The sequence below is a fragment of the Anser anser genome (genome assembly GCF_964211835.1).
Source record: "Anser anser genome assembly, chromosome: 3".
Lineage (NCBI taxonomy): Eukaryota > Metazoa > Chordata > Aves > Anseriformes > Anatidae > Anser > Anser anser.
The window spans coordinates 54546439-54568971 of record NC_139722.1 but is presented as its reverse complement, the minus strand read 5'-3'; the positions used below and the strand labels follow the sequence as shown (position 1 = coordinate 54568971).

Sequence of the window (22533 nt, the reverse complement as noted above, 5' to 3'; positions counted from 1 at the left end):
TATTTTGACTGTAAGCTCTCTAGGGCCAGGACTTTTATCTCTTATTAACTGTATGTATGTACAGTGCCTCTGTAGACAAGGCTTCGAGATGCTAAGCAATATCTGCTTATTCTTTCATCCACTTGGAAATGCACGGTCCTTAGAGAAGAGACATAAGTCTCTTTTTACTTCCCACACAGCAAAAAGTGGTGGCATTAGAAAATGCAACCCTGACTCACTGGAAATTTTCTTTTTTCATTAGAGAGAAAAGTCATATGTGAGGATTTGAGGGAGGGTGTGATCTCTGCTGGTCGTACATTTGACAACCAAGCATCCTCTGCTAAGAAAATCCTGCCTTTAATTTTGTAAGTGCAGGTTTGGATGTGGTCAGCCCCCTTTCCACCGATAACATGGTTTCAGCTTCAGAGCAAAAGGTGGATTTTAAATTAGGTTTGAGTAAATTTGAAGCTATAACATAAGAACAGTGATATTGTAATAGTTCAGTCACTAGGTTGGCAGCCAAAAAGAGAGAACAAAGCATCTGGTAATAGGATATCAATTCATCTTACCAGGGAAGGCATTTTGAACCACCTCAAAGCTGCTTCTACTCTTCGACTTTCACCGGTTTAATAATATCATTTCTTTCTTTTAAACACATTCTCACACAGGGTAAGTGCTAGTGTGTAGACATGTGCAGTAAAAATGTGGTTTCCTGGTACATCTCTTCTGGAAACTGCTGCAGACTAAGCATCCCTAACGTGGTGCAGTCCTGGCCCTTGGTGGCATGACCATGCTTGGCGCATCGCTCCCCGTCCTGCCATGGACCACCAGAGGTAGCCAAGCGAAGCACCTCGATGGTCTTGGCTGCTTCTCCAAAGGCTGAAGGTCTGCCTTCTCCTGACTCCAGCACAGCTTTCGGGACGGTAATAAGGACTCAGCTGTGCCATGGATGCGTGCCTGGGTCACTCCTGAGCAAGGCGCTGTGGCTGGGGCAGGGGCTGTGTGCTCTTATCTGGCCAACGAGGGAAAGGGACAGGAGTGTACATGCAGCTGAAACCCACGCTGGGATAACAAACTCCTCGTGTACACAAGTTGTAACCACCACCTCTGCAGGTGTCCCAAGGTCCCAGCAGGGAGCAGGAGCCGTCATTGGCGTCATCATTCAGCAGAAGCTAACTTCTCGGCCAGGATTTAGTGTCGGCAGCAGTCACTGAATGCAACAGTATCACTGACTGGGTTTGGGCTCTGCTGTATGGCAAGATTTAAAGTACTCATTATCTTAATATTTTGCAGTAATAACAGCTCTTAGGCAGTCCAACCATCAAATTTGTCCAAAATATCAGTGTATGAGAGGGTCAAATGATCACAAATTATGTGCTAGATTTAGCCATGCCGATGGTTGAATGTTTTCTACTATTTTCTGAGCAATGTTCGTATTCTCCATTTTCTGTCCTGAGGTTTATCTGTATCAAACTGAAAGTGTACAAGCAGCATGTAGAGGCATGGCTTGATGTTGTAATGTAGCTTGTTCAGATAACAGCAGCAGGGAAGTTGCAGTATCACAGAAATTGCAGACTGTTTGGGGCCCACTGACATGCTAGGTTCTTCACCCGAGTGACTAGCCTGTTTTGAAATCCATCCTGATATTGACTTTATTGCTATTGATCCCTTACTTATCTAAATTAAAGCTAATTTAAGTGTCTGCACAAGCTGCAGTCTTTCTTTATGACTAAGCCTACACATTTTGGGCATTCTTAGTCTGCTTCGTATTTTCTTAGATAAATTTCCCTCGATGCTTTCAGACTCTTTTTAAGACTACACCAAAGGGAACGGCATAATTATTCCTAGCTGTTCAGTCCTGCATATGCCCACCAAATTCTGAAAGTACAACATGAAGGTTTGATGCCTAATTCAATGTCTTTCACTATCCAGAAACCACAAATGAAAATATATGGTGAGTTATACTTCACTCTGTAAAGATGAAATTTATTTAGCTAAAGCTTCAGGGTCGTTTCTTACACTGCTCAGTAACTTATATTAAAAACAAAAAGTTCTTTCTATTAGAATTTTTGAAGCATCTATAGTTTGTTTTATGGCTCAAGTGAAAAGTAATAACTAAGATGCCAAAATATATTTAAAAACTTTTTGTTTGCCATGAATGAGATGTATATTTGGCTGATGCTATTTTAGAGAAGAGTTTATTTCTAATGGGAAAAGGGACAGAGATATTCTTGTTTTGAATACCAGAGCATAATCTTAATAAGGCCATCAGAGGGATTCATAAATTCCAGAATTTGCGCAAAGACAAGTGAATGTATTTTTAATGTAAGTTATTTTTTTCTTCTGAAAAGCAATGCAGTATTTTATATCATGTCCTGTTTCGCATAATTCAGGAAGTAAGAAATCTTCTAAACTAGTTTAAATGGATATCATGCAACGTTTTGTTACAGAACAAATGCGTATTGAGCTTTTAGTCATGTTACCGATCTTGAGGATTTAACTGGCTACAGAATAAATCATCAGTCTTTGCCAGCATCCAGTACAGGAAGCATTGCGCTCTTTTCAGTTAATCTCTGAGGGACAACTGAACAGGTTTAGTAAAAGAATATGGTAATTCAGAGCAAAAATGGACCTTCTGAGTTTACTTCAGTCTGGCAACAGCAGTGTCACAAGCAATTGCATTGAATCCTCCCCTTTTGAATGTGTCAGCCCTGATCTTAAAAGTTGAAAGGCAGTTTTCCCATTACTTCTGTTAATAGGTTGTTCCCATATCTTTTCCTGATTTTCACATTACATTCGTTCATGGCCATTGCTGCCAGCTTTCTATGTCTTAAATATCCCTTCTCTCTGACACTGCTTTCGTCCCCTCCTCAGCGTATTTCTAGAGAAGTGGAGTATCTAAGGGCCCTAAAGAGGGAAGTACCTCCTCCCAGCAGAACTTCACAGGAAGAGGGGGAATCCCTCACCAGCAAGCTCCCAAGCAGCTTGGTTCACTTCATCCAACAGTGGTATCAGGGAGGTAAAGCAGCCGCGTTCTGCAGAAGTGGTAGTTTACTTTTAGGCATTTAGATTTGCTAATTTTTCTCACTGGGAAACAACTGCTTGGAAGATTGTAACATAGGAGCTAGTAATCTCCAGACAACCTCGTATGTGGAAGTAGAAATGATGGAAATAACAAAAAGACTAGGTGGTGTGCAACATCATCACAGCCATTCTCTGCCAGATTGCAACAGCACTGCTGAAATTCAGCCTACTGCTAAGCTGGGTTGCATCATTAAGGAATCTGGTAAACCTTTGTGGGTATTAAACAGCAAAAATGTCATTTTTTGCCTCAGAATTTTGAGTATTCAGACAAAATATATTGGATCTCTTTGGTGGTGCTGGTGTTTTGTTTTGTCGCATTGCTAACAGTTGAGAGTAGCCTTGATATGCTTGCTTTGTACTTGGCTGAGGGAAGCTATGTGGGACGTTCTTTGTTTTGGGGCATTTTTTGGTATATTAAAGTGTCAGCATTAAGTAGTGAACATTCTTCAGAGCTGTCAAGGTTTCAGCCTTTTAGATAAATAAAAGATCCATGCAGACTCCTTTCTCATTGAAATGAGGGGGAGAGCAAAGTGTTAGGAAAATGAAAACAGGTTATTGGCCATCTTCAATGTTTCATGAGGGTATATTTAACTGTGGTGACAGGCTGGTGGTGGGTCTGGATTGCCTGCAGTTTCTGCTAAGTTGCTTAAAGTGACTGATGTGGATAATGACAGAACTGCAACAACTCAATTAGAGACTAGTTTGTCATGCTGTGTAAAGCCAAGAGTATGTTAATGAATTGGACACTCACTACTTTAACTTTGCTTCTTGGCGTTCAAGGAAATAGGTAAGCCTGCATGGCAGGCAGCGTGGTGCAATAGGAGCTGGCCTTCCCAGTGAAGCAGTTGGTGCAGCGGATTCAGCATTCGCACTGAATACATTTTGGGTATTGTCTATGACTTAAGCGTATAATAATGAATAAACATGTGGTTTATTTACATAGTTTGTCAGCTGTTGTGTTTAAAATATTTATCACACTGCTGCACTAGTGTTCTGCACATCCTGATAGTATAGCTGTATTATGTAGAAACACAAGATTCATTATGCTTAAGAGACAAGAACATCCAGAGGACTTGCTGCTCCTTTTTCTTCTTCTGGCTAGATTTCCTCTGTTGTCAGAAGTAGGAGAGGAGTTTCGAGGCTCTCTCCAACAGAAAGCATCAAGACTAAAGAAAGGCTTTTGCAGATTCTTAAGTTAATGGTTTACTTACAACTATGCAATCTCAATGTTTCGGACTATACAAAGTACACAATAAAATGTTTGCTCGTTTATGGACTGTCATGAGAACCAGCAAGCTGTGAAGTTGTTAAAACGCTTTCAGAAGGATTTAAACAAGAAAAATCTTGTAAGAGAAATTGTCACCATTTTGTGTGGGGCTTCGCTCTTGTCATCAGAAAGATCTTGTCTGAGCAGCCATATCCCTACTAATACAGCAAAAAGCTTGCCAGGAGGGATCTATATTTATTCTAGAACATTCAGAAAATACGTAATGTAACTTCCTGATAGGCTTGCTTTGATTTGTGCTATTCCATTAATACTCTTTTAAGAATATGAATAAATCTAACCTTCTGGTAGCAGACAGCCTTAACTACATTTAGTGTAAGAGCATTGGTGCTCTTAGAGACACTAATAAGTCTATACAGACGAAAATACATAAGTAGATTTTCAGGCAAAAGTAAATTATCAGCTTTCCTTTAGAACTTAATCATCTTTTAGTGATCGGATGGATAGGTATCATAGTAGTTAAATGCTTTCCAATATTTCCATTTTAAAATCTTAGGCATCTCCATTACAAGCATTCATATTTCATCACACACGAAAGCTTGTCTTTATAACAAGCTGTTAAGTCCAAAAGCAGTATGTGCCTTACGATGTTTATTATATCAAAATGTTATGTATTGTGTTTAAAGAAATGAAAGTTTGTGTTCACATTCCAGTTTTGATCTTTGAAAAGCAGAGTTAGTAAGGAGTTACAGTTTCAAGAGGAGATGATACCACTTCTCTTCAGCAGAAGTATTTGAATAAATTGTGGCAAAGGCTTGAACTTCCTTGTTTCATCCTAGCTTCTCAAACAGTATGCTTTCACGGGATTTCATGTCTTGTAATATGCATTTAAAATCTCTATGAAGGATGTTTAAAAAACAGAATTAACTTACAAGTATAAATTCATGTAAGTTTAGGGAAAAGCCTGTGCAATGTTTTTTCTGCAATCTCCAAAATAGCTGTAACAATGGAAAAATGCAAATTTTAAACTTTCCATAATAAACACATTGGAATTTTGGACAAAGGATAAATTTGATGAATTGTGAAGACTGCTGAAGAAAAGTACCTACTGCATTAGATCAACTTAATAGAGAAAGATGAGGAAAGGAATTCAAAGTCAACAGGACAGGCAATTGGTTTATAAACTCAAAGTATGCAAAACTACAGTAATCCTGATCTGCCTGCTTTGTGCTGATTCAAAGCAATAAACTGAATTGGTGCAAGCCATAAATATTAAAATAAAAAAGTAAGCAATTGACATTTTTGAATTATTGGAAATATCACATAGTGGAATTCTTTCATGTTCGTTGCTTCAAATTGTCAAAATACTGTTTATGAAGACGATCCCTAAGGGAAGCAACACACATTAAAAGTGTGGTGTGGACTGAGATAATTTATTGTACTTTATTGTAAAGAAGCATGCAGAGTTGTAATTATCCCCAAAACAACCATTACAAACCCTGAAAATTTAGAACTAAGATCATATTTTTGAAGTTCCAAATTTATTACAGTAGGGAAATGTGTAACTGGTTTGCAAGAAAGTTTTATCTCCAGCTACAGTGACACCTTGAGGTAGGAAAGGAAATGCCTGCTTTTTGTTCTTAAAAGAGAAGTAGTCATTGAAATTACTCAATTGTAATTAAACAGTTATTGTAAAAGGAGAGTTAAAATTCATACATGCCAGAGGATGTAGAGCTGCAGTTTTCATTGCATTTTGAGGTTTGTAGTTGGTTATCCCCAGTCCTTTAGCAGAATTAACTTTTTCATGGCTCACATTTATTTTGAATTGAGCAACTTTCTGAGGTGCAGAACAACTTTTACTGAAAAGCCTGCATCTGTGCTCTGTAAGCACCTTTGTTAATATTTTTATTCTTTGGTGGCATAATCCGCCAAGAGAATGCCCTCTACCAAAAAAATAAGCTTGTTGATTGTTTGCTCGCTTGTTTGTCTGAATTCATTTCAACACTGAGATGACTTCAGTTCTGTTTCCTCTGTTTGGTGTCCTAAACTCAAAGGATAAGTTTCAATCACAGGATCAAGTCAGGGGCTGAGGAAGGAGTGAGGTGAAGACCATATTTAAGCTTCTCTTTGTCCTCTGCAGTCCCTGGAGGTTAGGAAGAGCTGACTAGCTTAAGGGGGTCCTATCTCCATGAAACACAGATTCTGATGGAGATCCCTGTGCTGATACTAACAGAGTGAAGAACTGAATGGAGGAAAATGGGTGTTCATTAGGAGGAACCAGTTCTGCTTGATTTTGCAATATAATGTCAAGGCTAAGAAACATGATGATAAGTGGAGAACACAAAAGATATCCCCTTAAAAAGTACAGGAGGGGAAAGAAATGAGCTTGGGGAAAAAATAGTCAATTTCTCTTCTGTGCTGTGAGTTAACAGGGAGCAATTTGGAATCCTGTAACCTAAAAAAAAAAAAAAAAAAATCCTACTTTTTCATTCACAACAATACTTCCAATGTGACAGATAGGCAAGGGCATAATATTAACGTGAACTCTTGAGAAAGATGCTGGAAGTAATACAAGGTACACTTGAGTCACAATTCAAAAAGTAAAAGGGACTGTTGGTGTTTGTAATTGAGTGCTTAGGCATTTTTACAGTTGTATAGAAAGGATAATGTCCCACAAGATTAAAAAAAAAAAAAAAAAGTAATTTAGCTAAAAGCTTTATTGAAGTGAGGACTGTAAGCAAAGCCTTACATAACAGCACGTACACACACAAAAACTATTTCCAGGAACTGTACTAGCCATAAAAGTTAGGCTGGCTAAACGAGCTTACAGGTACACGCCAAACCAAGGTACCGCTTTTACATGCAGTAGATTTATTTGCTTGAATATCTGGCAAATGTTGTTTATTTGTCTTTAGTCTCCCTTCCTTCCTCTCCTTTTTTGTCAACGAAAGTCTGGTTGTCTAAACTTTTTTTTAGTTACTGACAGGTAGCAGCATCTGCTATTGCTCCCTTTGGGATCCATTTGCAGCCACTTCTTTGCAACCTTTTATGTTGCACATTCTCTCTGCATTACCTTGATAGAAAAAAATCACTAATTGAATTGCAGAAATGCATTCTGTAAAATGGTAAAAATGAAATTTCCATTTACTTAAAAGGAAAACTGTACCAGTTCCAAACAATTATCCATCAATAATGTATTTTCAGCTAATCAAAGACCACATTCTTCTAGCGTTTTGGATTCCTTGCAGGTGTTGTATGTTGGTTTATAGGGAGCATATTCATTACAGTAAAATTAAATAATATTCCCTATAGTGATAAATATGACACCACCTGATCTGCAAGGACTCAGAAGGAATTATTTGTAGATAGGGACCAAGTTATAAAAGAGTAGCAATTAAAGTAAATATGTGCCTTTTTAAATTGTGTAGATAATTATTACATCAAAATAAAAGTAAATTGATTGTAAATATGAAATTCAGAATTAATTCTGCCAAACAGAACTTTTCACTTGGTGGATCTTTATCACCATGCTACCTAATCTTCTTTTATAATAATTTGTTTTATTAACTTGATTTCCCTGCCAAAGCTTCCCCCACAGTACTGCAGATAGCAATTAGCATTCTACTGTGGGATTGTGAAACTAACTTTTCATCCTACTCCTCAAGTTCAGACAGTTGTTACATTTTTGTTTAAAATGATAGTATTTCTTCCTCATCCTACTACTTTCTTAACTTTGTGTTCAAGTGTTTTAACATTTAAAACAATTGTCTCCATGTTCCAGCTAGCGAATTTAATCTTGTTCTGGACCACAAGCTTATTAAAAAAAAAAAAAATCTTTCAGAAAGTTCAGTCCAGCCTGATGGCATTTAAAACCTTTGTGAAATTCTCACTGAAAAATATTTTCATGTGTTGCTTACTAAGTGCATAGTATTATATGATAACCAGCAAAAATATTAAAAATCTGAGTTGAACTTTCATGAATATTCAATAGATGATAATAGAGGGCTTTGGTACTTTAGGTATAGATTCAGAATTGATAATTCAAAGATTACTGATTTTTGCTTATTTTTATAAAGTATTAATTATACCTATGTACAGGTATTATCTAGCAATCAGACCCTGAAATTGTATCAAGTATAAGAAGGCAAAAAATCCATAATATATCATACAATTACATAATAAAAATAACTTTAAATAAAAAGCTTACATGATAAAGATAATTTTAAATAGGTATATGTTCTATTTCTTAAAAGGTCCCATTTATAAAACCAATATAATTTTCTACACTAAATATGAATAACTAATTTGGAAATCTATTTTTATTTGCTGACATTTTTAACATCAGTTAACATCAGGTTATTCTTTACCACAAGTTTGTGAGATTAATTTTAAAACTGCCCAAGTGGGCATCATCTTTTTCAGTTTGGAATTTAATCTAGAGACAAAAAAAAAAAAAAGAAAACAAAAAATTCTTTAAAGGTTTACTGGTATCTCAAAATCTATTTTCATGCTAAAAGAATCAAATCTGTTCTAGTTCCTGTAGTTATGAAGGTACACAACCACTGTTATTTCTGTCAGGTACAGTAATGCTTCATTCTGCCATTCATTTAAATATATATATATATATATATTTATATTTATTCACCAGTTATTTTTGTTTATTTTTAAAATAAATCCCAACTCAACAGCTAAGTGACAAGTAGAATTATCAAGTATTACCAGAATTGCTGATTTGGTTAGATGGAAACACTATCCTGAAAGGTTTAATGAAGAGTCCATAATTTAGAAGTTTTAATTTCTGAACTTGGTTTTAGGTAGTTCATTTTTGAGAATGCCTAAGTAGTCTGAAAGGGTTTTTTCCACAAAATTGCTGTGTTTTTTTTTTAATAATAAGATATCCTATTACAGTATATGAACTGCTTTATAAAAATGCAAACAACACTGAAAGATTCTGGAAGTTTTCCAATTATTTCTATTTTCTCATAAATTTCACCTGTCTATGCAGCAATACATTTTGCAGCAGGTTCTATGAACCCTGTTCTGTCAACTCATTAATTATAAATTAGAACATTTTATACCCAAATGAGCTACCTGAAAAAATATATATTTTAAAGAACATTATTTTCAAAACCAGTACCTAGGTATTCCAGTATCAGCTTCCCAAACTGACAGACAAGCTTCTTGATAATGCGCTTGGAATACATGACCAAATGAGCTCAACACCAACTCAGCCTCTGTAATGCTTTCATCTTCCACAGTAGGGTCTGTGGTTTGGCTGCTTAAGGAACCTTTTTTTTTTCCCACCCTTTCGCCCTTCATATTTAGTTCCCTTTTTATAGGTTAAATTATGCAGTATTGGTTTAAAATAAAGAAGCCTTCATTTTTTACTGCTGCTTTAAGATTTAGGTAAGTTTTTCAGTTGGTACCTGCTGCTAAAAATATATAATTGAGGAGGAAACAAAAGGATTGAGGAGCTTTCTGAGCCAATAATGGGCCTGGAGGTGGGCAGAAAACATCCTCACTAAGTGCTTTGCACTAATATTAGTGGAAAATAAAGTGTATTTTTCAATGTGACATTCTTGGCACAAAAAGCTACCTGGTAAGTAAACCTTATAGAATTATTCTGCTGATGTTTCTAGTTTACAGAAGAGTTTTTCTTGCTTATAAAAACAGCCTCTAAAGATGTCTAAATGGAAACAAATAACTACCATCAATACCTTCTCTTATAAGACGATATATTTTTTTAAATCCTGGCTTTTTTGTTAATAGCTCTCTCTATTGATACTTCATTTTTTTTTTCTTGTGTAAGGCATGGTCAGTACTGTTTCTGGATTGTATGATTTCAATAGAATAAACCTGAACACTGGTGGTTAATTCAATGTATGGTAGCATTCACTCTCCACAACCCTTTAAAGAGTAATAACTTACTTTCTGTATGTGTTTCTAATTAATGTGCATCAGGTCCATTGTTTTAATTCTCTTCGTCTGATAATGGATGGCTGTTTTCCTGGATTCTGTAATCAGTGACCATACATTGCTAACGGCACACACTTCTAATTCTCTCTAGCAGATTTGTCTATTTTTATTCTGCTCATTTTTTTTCCGGAAGTCTCTAAGAGACTCTATTCTTGATTGATGACTACAGAGGAATTCATCCTTGGGGATAAACTCGTCAGTCTTGGTTGGGTGTGCTACACAGACCCAAAAGCCTAGCATCATTCAGTACACTGAGTCAGATGTTTTGAACACGAATTATGCCTGCAACTGTTTATATTGATATAAACATGAGTTTATATCAATAACCAAATTATTTGTCACAGTTCAAATGGGAAGTATGGAACTGAAGTGGTGGCTAATCACCATTAAAAGTGAAATTATCTGAAATTGTTCAAAGTAGGATGGGAAAGAAATAAAAGATTTTTAAAATGGAATTTTATTTTTTTCTAATATTTTTGTAAAGTGTACTGTGTAAATTGCTGAAAGTTGTAGCAGAATTAATCATCATTACTGGCATATGCTGATCTGTGTTGGTTGGCTATACTTTGAGGTTATACTAGCTCCTGTTATCGATTTCACTCTATGAGCAAAGGCAACACTGAGAAAAGCCAACTGACGTACAAGACACTTTTCAGGCGGCTCTGTTTTTTGTCTTTGCACTTCACAATATGCAAACTGGTAACTTTCGGTTAAAAAAAATAAAATCATGTCTTCCTGCAGGCCATAGAGACCCACCTCATACGAAAATCAAGCGGGGGACTGACATACATCGCTGAGTGGAAGGGTGGACTGCTTGAACACAAGATGGGACATCTCACTTGTTTTGCTGGAGGCATGTTTGCTCTAGGAGCAGATGGAGCACCTAGTGACAAGACAGGCCATCACATAGAGCTTGGTGCTGAAATTGCTAGGACTTGCCATGAATCCTATGATCGTACAAGTAAGTACATCACAGCATTCATTTTCACAGTTTGGCTTTGTGAAGGCAGCCATCAGTATTATATGCATAATGGTGAATGAAAGTTGAGTCGTGGTGAAAACTCTTTTCTGATTAAATGCTGGTTTACTCCATGAGTAACTCCAAGAATGGCTGCTCTGTTTTATAAATAATTGCTGTTCATCTGAATCATAGCCTACTCGCTGTAGTGATTTAAATGACAGCTTTTTTTTTTTTCGTTTCCACTTTGTCAATTTCTGTGTAGCTAAAAACAAGCAAGGGAGGGAATCTGATCATCTATGCATCAAAATAGCTATTAATTATGCTTTATGCTCCAAAAAATATTTTATTCTCAGTGCTGTTGGTACAATGCTGCAAACAAAGAATTGCACAAAGAAAGTGGATTTTTGTGCAGGAAATTTCTTTGGATTCCTTTATCTTCTTACAAAAATAATCCTGGCAACATTTCAGGTCACAGAGTCTAATTTCAAGTTTGACATAGACAAGTAAATATCCTCATCTTTTAAACAAAATCTAATATGTTGTTAGTTATATGAAGCCTTCCAGAATGCAAATGTTAGCATCACTCTTCAGACTGGAACTGCTGTTTAAGGTATTGATGAAGACTAGCTCTTCAGTATTGTGAATTATTTATTGCAGCACCTCCTGTTAATATTTCATATCTTTCAGAAGTTATATACCTTTTGGGTACCTTTTGTGTATGCCTTGTGTCACGAAAGGCTAGTTGATTTGGCAGGTTATGTGATTTGAAACCTTTTTTAATGTATCTACTTTTATACTGACTAGGCATGAAACTGGGACCAGAAGCCTTCAGATTTGATGGTGGTGTTGAGGCCATTGCTACAAGACAAAATGAAAAATACTACATCCTGCGACCCGAAGTCATAGAGACCTACATGTACATGTGGCGGCTCACTCACGTCCCAAAGTACAGGCAGTGGGCATGGGAAGCTGTAGAGGTAATGTTCTACAGTAGTTTTTTCTTATTAAATCCTAGTATCTTGTTAAGCGAGCTATTGCACAATATCTGGATTTCGTTTAGCAGTTTTAAATCAGTAATATCAACTCAAATTTCCAGAGATTCATTTACTGAATAGATTAAATAAGACAGTTTTGACTAAACCAAACCCTGCTGGTATTGTATATCAGAAAAAACCTTGGGATTTCTCTTTTTTAAATACTTCTCAGATCAGGATCATATTCGGATGTACTGCTCAAGATGCTGAGTATTGTTCCATATGAATAGAAACTGCAAATGTGTCAGATTTGAGCCTGGGACATGAAAATAAGTTCTATGAAATGTATTTTCTATAGTAAATGTACTTAGGTGTTTTTAATTAGGGTGATTAGGGCCAAGTATAAGTGTCTAGATAGTACCAAACCTTTTAAAATTGCATCATTTCCAAAAAGAATAGGTAATCTGGATTGAGCTCAATTAATGATAACAATCTCATCAAGGTTTAAATTTCTGTGTCCCACAACCTTTGAGCTTCAACCAGTTATGCTGAATCTATTTGTGTTTGTCTAACATGAACCTTCCAATTGGGCAACTAGTCTGCACTGCAAGAATTGGCTTGCCAAATCCATCATTTCCCTTATTGCAGTGTTTAATCACTCTTACTGTTAGATATGAATGCCATTGGATTTACCTTGTTTTGTCCTCCAGGCATGGGTTCATATTATGCTTCTAGAGTTCACTTATTTTCTCCTCACAGTGATGTTGCACTTGTTAAATTGTCTGCCTTTCAGTCTTCCTTTGGGATTTCTAAGCAGATTGAGCCCTTACAAGAAAAATAGAGGAGGCTGAAGAACATTATTTTTTTTGCTCTATATCCAGCTACCTGGATCCCTCTACAGCAACAAAAATCTGTAATTGTACTCCATATTCACCCTCTGAGATACTGAATGTATCTCAAATGTTGTACAAATGGTTTGGTAATTAGATATTCTTGAAGAATGAAATTTATGATAAAATCTGCTTTCCATAAAAGAATATGCAGTAGCACTAACTGTACTTCTGCTCTCCAACTCCTCATTGTTTGCATTTTCTGTGCAATTCCATATCTGCATTAACACTGTATTCAGCTTGGTAGACTGTGGTTATTTAGGACAATTTATTTGCCTTCCTCAGGTGTTGGCTGTATATGTCGTCAAATAATATGTTTGAGTTACCGAATCAAAAGCAATTTCTTTATAAAAACCTCTAATTTAGAGTGCTGCTCCCTTACTTTCTTCTTTGCTAACACCACCCATAGGCACACATTTTGCTACTGGACTCTTCCCAGGCAGATTATAGTAGGAATGTTTAAAATGACTCTTTATGGAAGTCATCCCACCAGGCTTCAGCAATGCCAAGTGTAGGATGTTCCTTCTCTAGGAGATGATTTTCCTGACTCATTGTTGCTGCCCACACTGATAACATTGTTATAAACAATTGAAATGCTTTCCTTATTATTGTTCTTTGCGCTGTTGGTACAGTTCGTTTGTGTTTATTTCAAGTTTGTACGCTCATTTACCTTCTCAGTGCTCTCCATGTGTTCCGTGTTTAACATTCTTGTGGTTGCTCTTGTTTGGCTCTAACGTAATGGGTTAGAGCCCATCTGTGGCAGATGCAGCTGGCCCCATTCGGTAAGGGCCCATCCTCCACTGTCCTACCATGCAGCTGAGTGTTTCACAAAAACAAATCTTGCAGCTTCACAGAAGTCATACAGTCGGTTGTAGGTTTCAAATATTTTCTTGTTTCTTCTCTCTACTTCCTTGATATTTATAGCCCCTACAGCTCCACCTGATACTATATTTTTTGTATCTCCAGTCTCTCCATTTTTGCTTTGGAGTTTGCTTTACTGCCTCAGTTTGAGTCCAATATCATTCTGTACATACTTCAGTGTCTGGAGAAAATGCAATTATGACAAACAGCAACATCCACCGTTACTGAGTCAGAAAGATTTTATCAGCTTAGCTCATGAAAGTCTCCCTTTCTGCATCATAAATGTGGCACATATTTTGAATTCACAGCACTTTGTTTTTTTCCTTTATGATACTTTGAGACTGACAGCCAGTGTTCACTTTACTTGATGTTTTCCATTACTAGCATAAATGATCTTAGCCACCCTCATTTTCAAAGGACTACTAATTTAAAATGTGTTTCGTTGTATCTCCCCACCCATTGCTACTCCACCCTAAGTGTGAATGTTGCTGTATTCTGAGGCAGAAGGTGTGGGCACAAAAGGACACCACTGCCAGGTAACGGGTGCTTACAACCAATAGACTTTTTATGGTGCTAATGTGAGATGTGAATGTTCTGTTCCTTTAGTTTAGTGCAAAGTAGCTTTGAGGGGTAAGATACTTCACCAAGTAGATACCACCAAAGAGCTAACATGGTGCAAGTTATCCTCTTAGTTTACATCACAGCAGTGTGTTCAGCTGCCCATATAGTATCTCCCTACAATTAACTCTGTTGATCTTTGTAACTACGTTAGAGTACAAAAAAAAACAAGGCAATTTGCTTTATTTTACCTCATCCTGATTAGAATGCAGATGTTTCCTTGAATAATAGCTTTATCCTTCAAGTTCAAGTTCTCCTTCTGTTGTGCCTCAGAAAACATAATCTTGTGTTTGACATTGAAAATCCAGACACAGATTCAGCATTTTGAATTCACTGCAGATTCAAACAGATGAGAGAAAAGGACTACCAGCCAGGGGAAATTACTTGTTTAAACTTAAGTATATTTGTCACTTAGTAAAACTGTCCAAGAAAATTAAAGAACCTAAACACACACAAGAAAAGACAAATAGGCCTGTTATATTTTTAAAGGATCTCTCCTGGAGAAAAATTTGTTTTAAATAAACAACAGGCAGCTTACTCTCCAGTGAAAGCTATGGAGAACCTGACATGCAAGCTAAATATATGCAGATAGCTAACCAGGACTCCAGCAAAAACAAGGAAATAAAGGATATCTACTCACAGCAAGACACAGATCTTTAACAGCTTTTAGAGCAGGTGGAGGTGATAGATACCTCAGTAATCATTAGTGACTTTTAGTCCCATCTTTCATCAGAAAACACTTATTCTGCCTGTTTGCTTGTTTTTGGACATATCTTCTGCCCTTTCATAGGTTTCTGCCATACGTCGTTTGAAATGCAGCATCTTTCTCTACAGAAAATCTATATGTCTTGTAGTCACTTCAGTGATATTCGTAATAACTTCAGAAATGGAGGAACTAGCTGTCGGATGGAGTTAGAACCTTTCATCTCCCCATCAGGGGTTTGATAAAGCTTCAGGTATTTCTGCCTGAAGGTCATTGCTCCAATACCTACTTCCAGAGTGAGCACCATGTAAGAGTAGTGTGGTCCTGAGAAGGCACAGTAATCCATCGTGCTTACCGTCATTTGCCTTTTGACAAATTATTTAGGGCTAAAGACAATTTTCTGGATTTGTTTTTGAATAATGAGTTGTGTTTTAAATAAAATTATCATAGGCTCTCTTCAAGATTTTCTTCACTCCTTTATTTTACTGCATCCTACCAGAGATGTACAGTGTAAGAAAAATGAAGAGGCTAAAAATATTTTGACCTCGTTAAACAGGTCAATTAGAAATAAAGAGAAATGACTATTTTTAAACAAAGAGCAGTGATAAGAGAACTAATATTCAAATAAAGTATTATATAGCTGTCTCCGTAAAGAATTTACAGCTCCTGTATAGGCATAGCTGTGACCTTTCTAATGCAAACACCTGTCGAAAATAAAGAAAAGCAGCAAAGTTTGTTAAACAGTACACCTTTCTATGCTTCCAGCACCAAGTATATGTGGTTTTGCCCTTCTGTACACACTCTCCCACTGATCTTTTTCCTCTTTCAAAATTAGCTGGTCATATAGAACATTTCTGTGGGCAGAAAAAAAATGGGATGTTTAAATGATCTGTGTGCTCTTTGTTATTCTAAAATAGGAATCGGTCATTGATTCACATCTTTTAGCTGAATACAGAGTTTCAAAACTAGTTAAAGGAAAACACATTCTTATTCTTACATCTAAAACACTGCATTAAATCGAGCCAGATACTAGCTTTCTGTCTACGTCTGTGTAGCAAAGATTTTTCAGAAAGGTATCAAAAAAAAATAAGACCTACCACAGAAAAGAAATCCAGTTACAGCCCAGTATCAGAGGTTTCCCAATTAAAATTTAAATGATTGCAAAGAAAACTCAGTCACACAGAAAATGGCTTCCCTTTTTCGAAACTCCTGACAGAAGGAAAAGACTGATCTTAATCATAGCATCCAATTCAATCACAATAATTTTTAAGCACTGAGATGAGATATGGCGAAGGAAGGTGTATGTGACAGGATCTCTGAAGGCTATATAGACAAGCCTGTGACAGAGGGGATACCCTATCAAAAACAGGAAAAAGAAAATAAGTTAATCCATTTATCTTTACATCCACACATCCCTATATCTTTCCTTCTGAAAACTGGTTTGTGTTCACCTCTTTTATTAATTTATCATTTTGATTCCCTTCCTAAATGTAAAACTAGATTGTCTGTGCTTATGTTTTTAAAGAGATTTCTATCTAGAGCTCTATCTCATTTTCAACTATCTGAAAAAAAAAAAATAGTAACAAGTCTGTCATACTACAGTGTTATTGTCAAACAAAGAAAAACCTGACAGGACTACTTTTGTTAAACTCAGTGTATGTTTTTTATTTTCTTCCTCACCTCTCTTTAGGCACTGGAAAAACACTGCAGAGTAGATGGTGGCTATTCTGGCATTAGAGATGTTTACAATAATCATGAAAGCCATGATGATGTGCAGCAAAGTTTCTTCCTTTCAGAGACACTCAAGTAAGTAAAGAAAGTTGATTTTCATTAATATGAAGTAGTACTATGTATCATCTTTACAGATAAGTATTTATCATTAGTACCCTTGACATTCACATAACAAAAATCTGACTGAAATAGTACAGCTTTTCTTAGGTGACAGGAAGCCAAAGTGCCTTTTTTTTCTTCTATATCAACAATATCAACTAAATTCTTTGACTTTTGGAAATTATCTTTACTTCTGTTAAAGTTACTTGATAGTCTTTGGTGAGATATTACATCTCCTAGCTTTGATAGGATCTAATTATATATGCCAACACTAGGGAAACAAATTGTATAGGCAGAAGACTTCTCAGGCTTGTATTGCATGCTTTTCATTTTAAAACTACAGACCAAGAAAAAAAATGAAGTTGCATGGTAAGCTCACACAGCCTGTTAAGAGGAAAAAACAAAAGCCTTCATTCTCTATCACCATCTCCTAAGGTTTTAATTAAATAAAGGAAGTGCTGTCCTGGTCTCTTCACTTTTTTTCCTATATAAGAGTAAGTTGCAAAGACGAGAAATAAGCAATCACGTCATTTCAACAGAAAGTTGAAATTATGAAATACATTTATGTATATAGTAGCATTTCTTTTAGAGAGTGTACTGCCTCCGCTATACCTTTTAAATAGGCTGAACAGAATTAAACCAACGGCAGCCTTCAGGGAAGGATGGTGATTGAGAATAAACTTTCATTTGCTAAGCAGACTTTCATCCCTAAGCTGTCTTCAGTAATCATGCTATAATAGCCAATACAATGTACTGTGACACTGAATAAAACGATGAAATTTTTAATTCTTTACTGTTGGGTTTAATAGACCCTATCCTAGTAAATGGCTATCCAAGCTACCAGTCCTAGTGTTAAGACCTAGTTTTATTCTTTAAAAATACCGAGAGACAGATGTTGCTCTCAGAAGTCAACCAGGATTGGACTAAAGAATTTTCATTCCTACACCTTGATATATGTGGATATTCAGGAGGAAAAAGATATTGTTGTATATGATCAAAACAATATGTAATAAAATTACCAAAGATTAAGTGGAAGTGAAATGAACTGATATTTAACCTTGGTAACCTAAACTTCTTTGTCTCCTATCAGGATAGAGTTGTTGTTCCACTGGTCTCCAGTTGGTATTACCCTGGAGTCCAACCTGAATTGAGTAGCCCCGTGGCTTTGTGCTAACCATTATTATGCTAGGACTTAATGTTTTTGGTTTTGGTCAGCTGGTCCCATTGATAGATTCATCTATAGAAATCAGGTACTTGTTTGATTGAAAATGATTGTAGTTTCATTTTCCTGATGTAGTCACATTTCCTGCTTTTTTTTCTTGCCAGGTACTTATATTTGCTGTTTTCTGATGACGATATTCTCCCATTCGAACACTGGGTCTTCAACACAGAGGCTCATCCCCTCCCTATTCTTCATAAAGAGGATGGAAGTAAAGAAGAAAAACAGAAGTAGATCAAGATAAAGTTTTGCTTTGTTTCATTCCTTAATGTTTTTTTCCAGGACTTGGGCACGTGATTTGATTTAAAGTTCTTGAGTTAGATTTTTAAATCAAGTGTTTTGCAGTCTGTTTTCTTTAACAGTAAATATTTATGAATGGATCTAAACTCTTAAAACTTCAGTCCTCTTACCCAGCTGAACCACTTCTTAGAAGAGAAATACAACATCTCTCCAGATTTTGTTAGGCTGCTATGTCATCTTGGCCAAAAAGAGCAGAGGGTCTGCATGTTACTTGTTTCCTGTTATGCTTTTAATTTGACTGCAAAATTCTTTTCTCCTCTATGAGGAGATGTCTGCTTTAAGCTGTAATATTTTGCCATGTTGCAAAAAGCCATATTGAATTAAGTATGAAGAGCTTTTTTTTTTTTCCTCTTATTTTGTTCTATGTTAATTTGTTTTGTGTGTCATCCAAGACAAATCTTGTGACTGTGACAGCCTCTTCTTATGCGGGTCTATCATTAGCTGGTAAAGTAAAGATGTATTTCATTGTCAATGAAGTCTACATAGGAATATTTTCATCTCATGCAGACACAGCTCTGAAACTGCAATATATGTTGAAGTTAGTCTAAACTAGTTTTTATGGGTTTAGCACATTAGTTATCAGACCTTAGTTTTTCAGGTTCTGATTTAGAATATTGTGAAAGAATAAATTGTTCCTTCCCTTTTCTAAGTGGAATTATTCTCATGTCTTTAGTCAGGCTAATTTGGAGCAAAATAAGATAATTTCTTATTAAGAAAGGGAGTCTTACCACCTTTATATATTTCGTCCAGTAGCTTTCGTTGGGTTGGATGGTAAAAACACAAAATAAAACTACTCCGTGAATTTCTCCTTGAAGCTGAGCTGAGAATTATACCAGAGGCAATTTGTTTGGTCTTCTTTGACTTTCTCAAACACTCAGATTGGTTCAGACCTGACACCAGCCTTGGTAGTTTATTGTCACAAAGCAATTTAATGTACCTGCGTGAATAAAATGAGACATTCAGATGCCTTGAAGAAAACTTGTCTCCTTCAGTGAGGAAATTATCCAGCATAGAACTAAAACTTTCTGAAAGCACCTAATTTCTCTTCTCTAAGTGGCAGAAATGCAGTGTACGGAAAAATATTCCTTAGATTAGAAACCTAGTTTACTAAGAAAAGTAACAGCTTTGCCAAAAATGTTTTACTTTGTGGTATCACCAAAGGGAAAAAAAAAAATCAGGCACAATTAATTCCTTTTTCTACTTAAGTGTAGCTTGGAGTGGTTTACATCATTTTTAAGTCCACAAGTGTTCTCATTCAGTGACAGGATGACTTTTGTATGTTTTGGGTAGGGTACAACTCCTGGCTTCCCATTCTGAGAAAGCACGTTACCGCCTGCAACAAAACAAATATGGTTGTGAACAGTCGTCATCTTTAAATGTAGTAAGCTATCTCACATGTCCAGCATAGCTGATCGGAGCTGAGGAAGCACATTTGCTGAGGCATTACAGAGTACATTTCACTACCTTTTTCTGTACTGATAGAGGTCTGCAGTGTCGGCTTTACTTATGTGGAAGCCAAGAGCAAAGATAACTGATGACATTTTTATATATATAGCACTGGAGGCTGACCCATAAACTTTACCCTCTGGAGTATGTAAAGACAGCGCTGCCTATCTGGTTCCACCACAGACAGAAGACAGCGTCTGCCACATGAGCTGCCAAAAACCTTTCTGTAGGGGGCAAGGCAAGAGCATCTCCAGTGATGCTGATCCTTCCATCAAAGGACTGGCAGAGCTCTGCAGTCATACATGAAAGTTAATAGAAGGACCCTGCTAAGTCTGTGCATCCCAGAGCAGGGAGAATGAACACAAATAACATCTGCCTAATATAAAGCCTGCTTTGATGGAATCAGCAACTTGGCTTGAGACTTTTTGCTTTAGTGCATTTTTTTTTTAAGTATGGATTCTCTCATGTCACAGTAACAGCTTCAGAACAAGTGAGGATGAATCCTTGGCTCTCCTATGCTGAAAAGCAGAATTCCCACTTATTTTGATAATCCAGAATTTGTATCTTTGAAGTTCTATAGTATTTCATTGTATTTCTTCAGAAACTATATTTATAATGGACTTTTTTTTTTTCCTCCAGTTACCACAGAAAAATTATAGCTATCAAGTAAAACAGAATCCCCTTCCCTCTTTAACAAGTAATAGTAATTATTTTTGTCTTAGTTATCTTTATTAGGTCACCTGCTGCTGCCTACCACATGGTTATGCATGTGCTGCTATAGGCCTCATATCAGTTAAATAACTGCAATAGCTCAGACAAAAGTCTTTGAGAAATGTGTTTTGTAAGCCTCTTTTTACATGTTTTTCTTAACCACGGTATGCTTCCCCCAGATGTGTCTAGTGATCTTGTGTTTATTTAACAAGCTTAACAGAAACAATGGAGAACCAAATAGCTCTTCTCCTTGTTTCAAAAAGCAGGCATACAAACCTCTTGTATGCACTGGGTCCTATGTACTTAAATATATACATCATGACTGTTCACTTGTAATACAGACATTCAGTATGAATTTTATTTTTTAGCTTGGGAGTTAGGATGATTTGAAGGAGCACAAATTTGATGTGACTGGTATTGGTATTCAGGTTGTATGTACAAACTGCACTATACTGTACTTATTGTAAACAAATGTAAGTAGACGAGAAGATTGTACAATGTGTAGATCTGCCAAATGTAAGAAAAAAACTTTTCATAAATGGAGAATATATTGATTTTTTTTTAAATAACCCCAAAACACCAAAGCTAGATCAATCATTTTGAAACAGCCAGTACTTACCAGCGGTTGTTAGATTACTAAGATAACATTCATTGTATTTCCCATTCACTTAACCAGCTGTGTGGAGTGGCTACCGATGGTCACTTCATGTTCCCAGTCATTCATAAGAGCAAAAGAAATTGCTTTATGGGGGGGGGGGGGGTATTATCTTTGCCTAAACACACTTGCCTATACTTTTTCCATTTCTTTGTAGCAAAATAACGCATTTAAATCTGCATACGTTAAGTCATAAGAAATAAATCATTTTAAAAGGCACCCATGCTGTTTCATGAAAAAAAAAAATTGTTTTGATAGTTTGTGAAATACGTATTGCATATGTGTTGGTTGTACACAGATTTTTGCAATGCACAATGGCTCACGGTTTCTATGGTGACTTCATCATACATATTCTCCATTTCTATAAGGCATTTAAATTGTTTTTGATTTGTACATACTCCATTTAGTCTTTTCATCTTTATATAAATCCTGAAATTATGGAATACATAATAGATCAAGATGCTTAATTTTTAAGAACTTATATTTGTAAAAATTTCTCTATTGTGAATAAAGTCTTTTAATATATCTGTTCAACTTGTTATAATTTTTCTTAAGTGCACTGCAGAAGTAACTACAGTACTCTGCTACCTAGCCTGCTTTGGCTGCTATACTCATGAATTTTTGTCAGGAGATTGGTTTGATGCACAATAGTACTCTGTATGTGTTAAGATACTTTTGTTAATACTCAATTAATGTTAGTCAGTGCACAGAATTGCTACCACAAAAAATCAATTCCTAAAAATTGTTGCTATTAGAAACTTATTCTCCCAAATGTATTTTAGTAGAAAGTAAGCTTTCTAAGGAAAGTCAGGAAGCTTGGAAGTCAGAGGTGACAGGCAGTAAGCAAATTGAAGATCAAGTCACTCAAATTCACGTTCTGCACAGCACAAGCTGGCTTCAGCTAAATGCCATTTAGGAACAAACAGCGGAGCTGAGATGACAAGGCTGTCGCAGGGCCCAGTGCTACATGATCAGGTAATGAAATACTATCGTTAGCCCATGCTCCAGAGGAGAGAGGAATAGTTGTCATAGGAACTGTAACTACATTTTGTGTCAGAAAGCTGTGTCGTTAAGATCTCTGATCTAAACCTTGGAATAACA

At 36.3% G+C, this 22533-nt stretch overlaps 1 protein-coding gene across 1 annotated transcript in view; it reads left to right on the top strand.

Annotated features, from left to right (window-relative positions):
• MAN1A1 (mannosidase alpha class 1A member 1) overlaps nt 1-21963 on the top strand; it is a 141525-nt gene extending 119562 nt beyond the window's left edge. Inside the window, exons 9-12 of the mRNA XM_083828757.1 lie at nt 11006-11225; nt 12030-12202; nt 16962-17077; nt 18428-21963. Of these exons, the coding sequence (XP_083684883.1) occupies nt 11006-11225; nt 12030-12202; nt 16962-17077; nt 18428-18554 (636 nt within the window). The 3' untranslated portion in view covers nt 18555-21963. The remainder of the gene's footprint in view (nt 1-11005; nt 11226-12029; nt 12203-16961; nt 17078-18427) is intronic.
• The last annotated feature ends 570 nt before the right edge of the window (nt 21964-22533 follow it).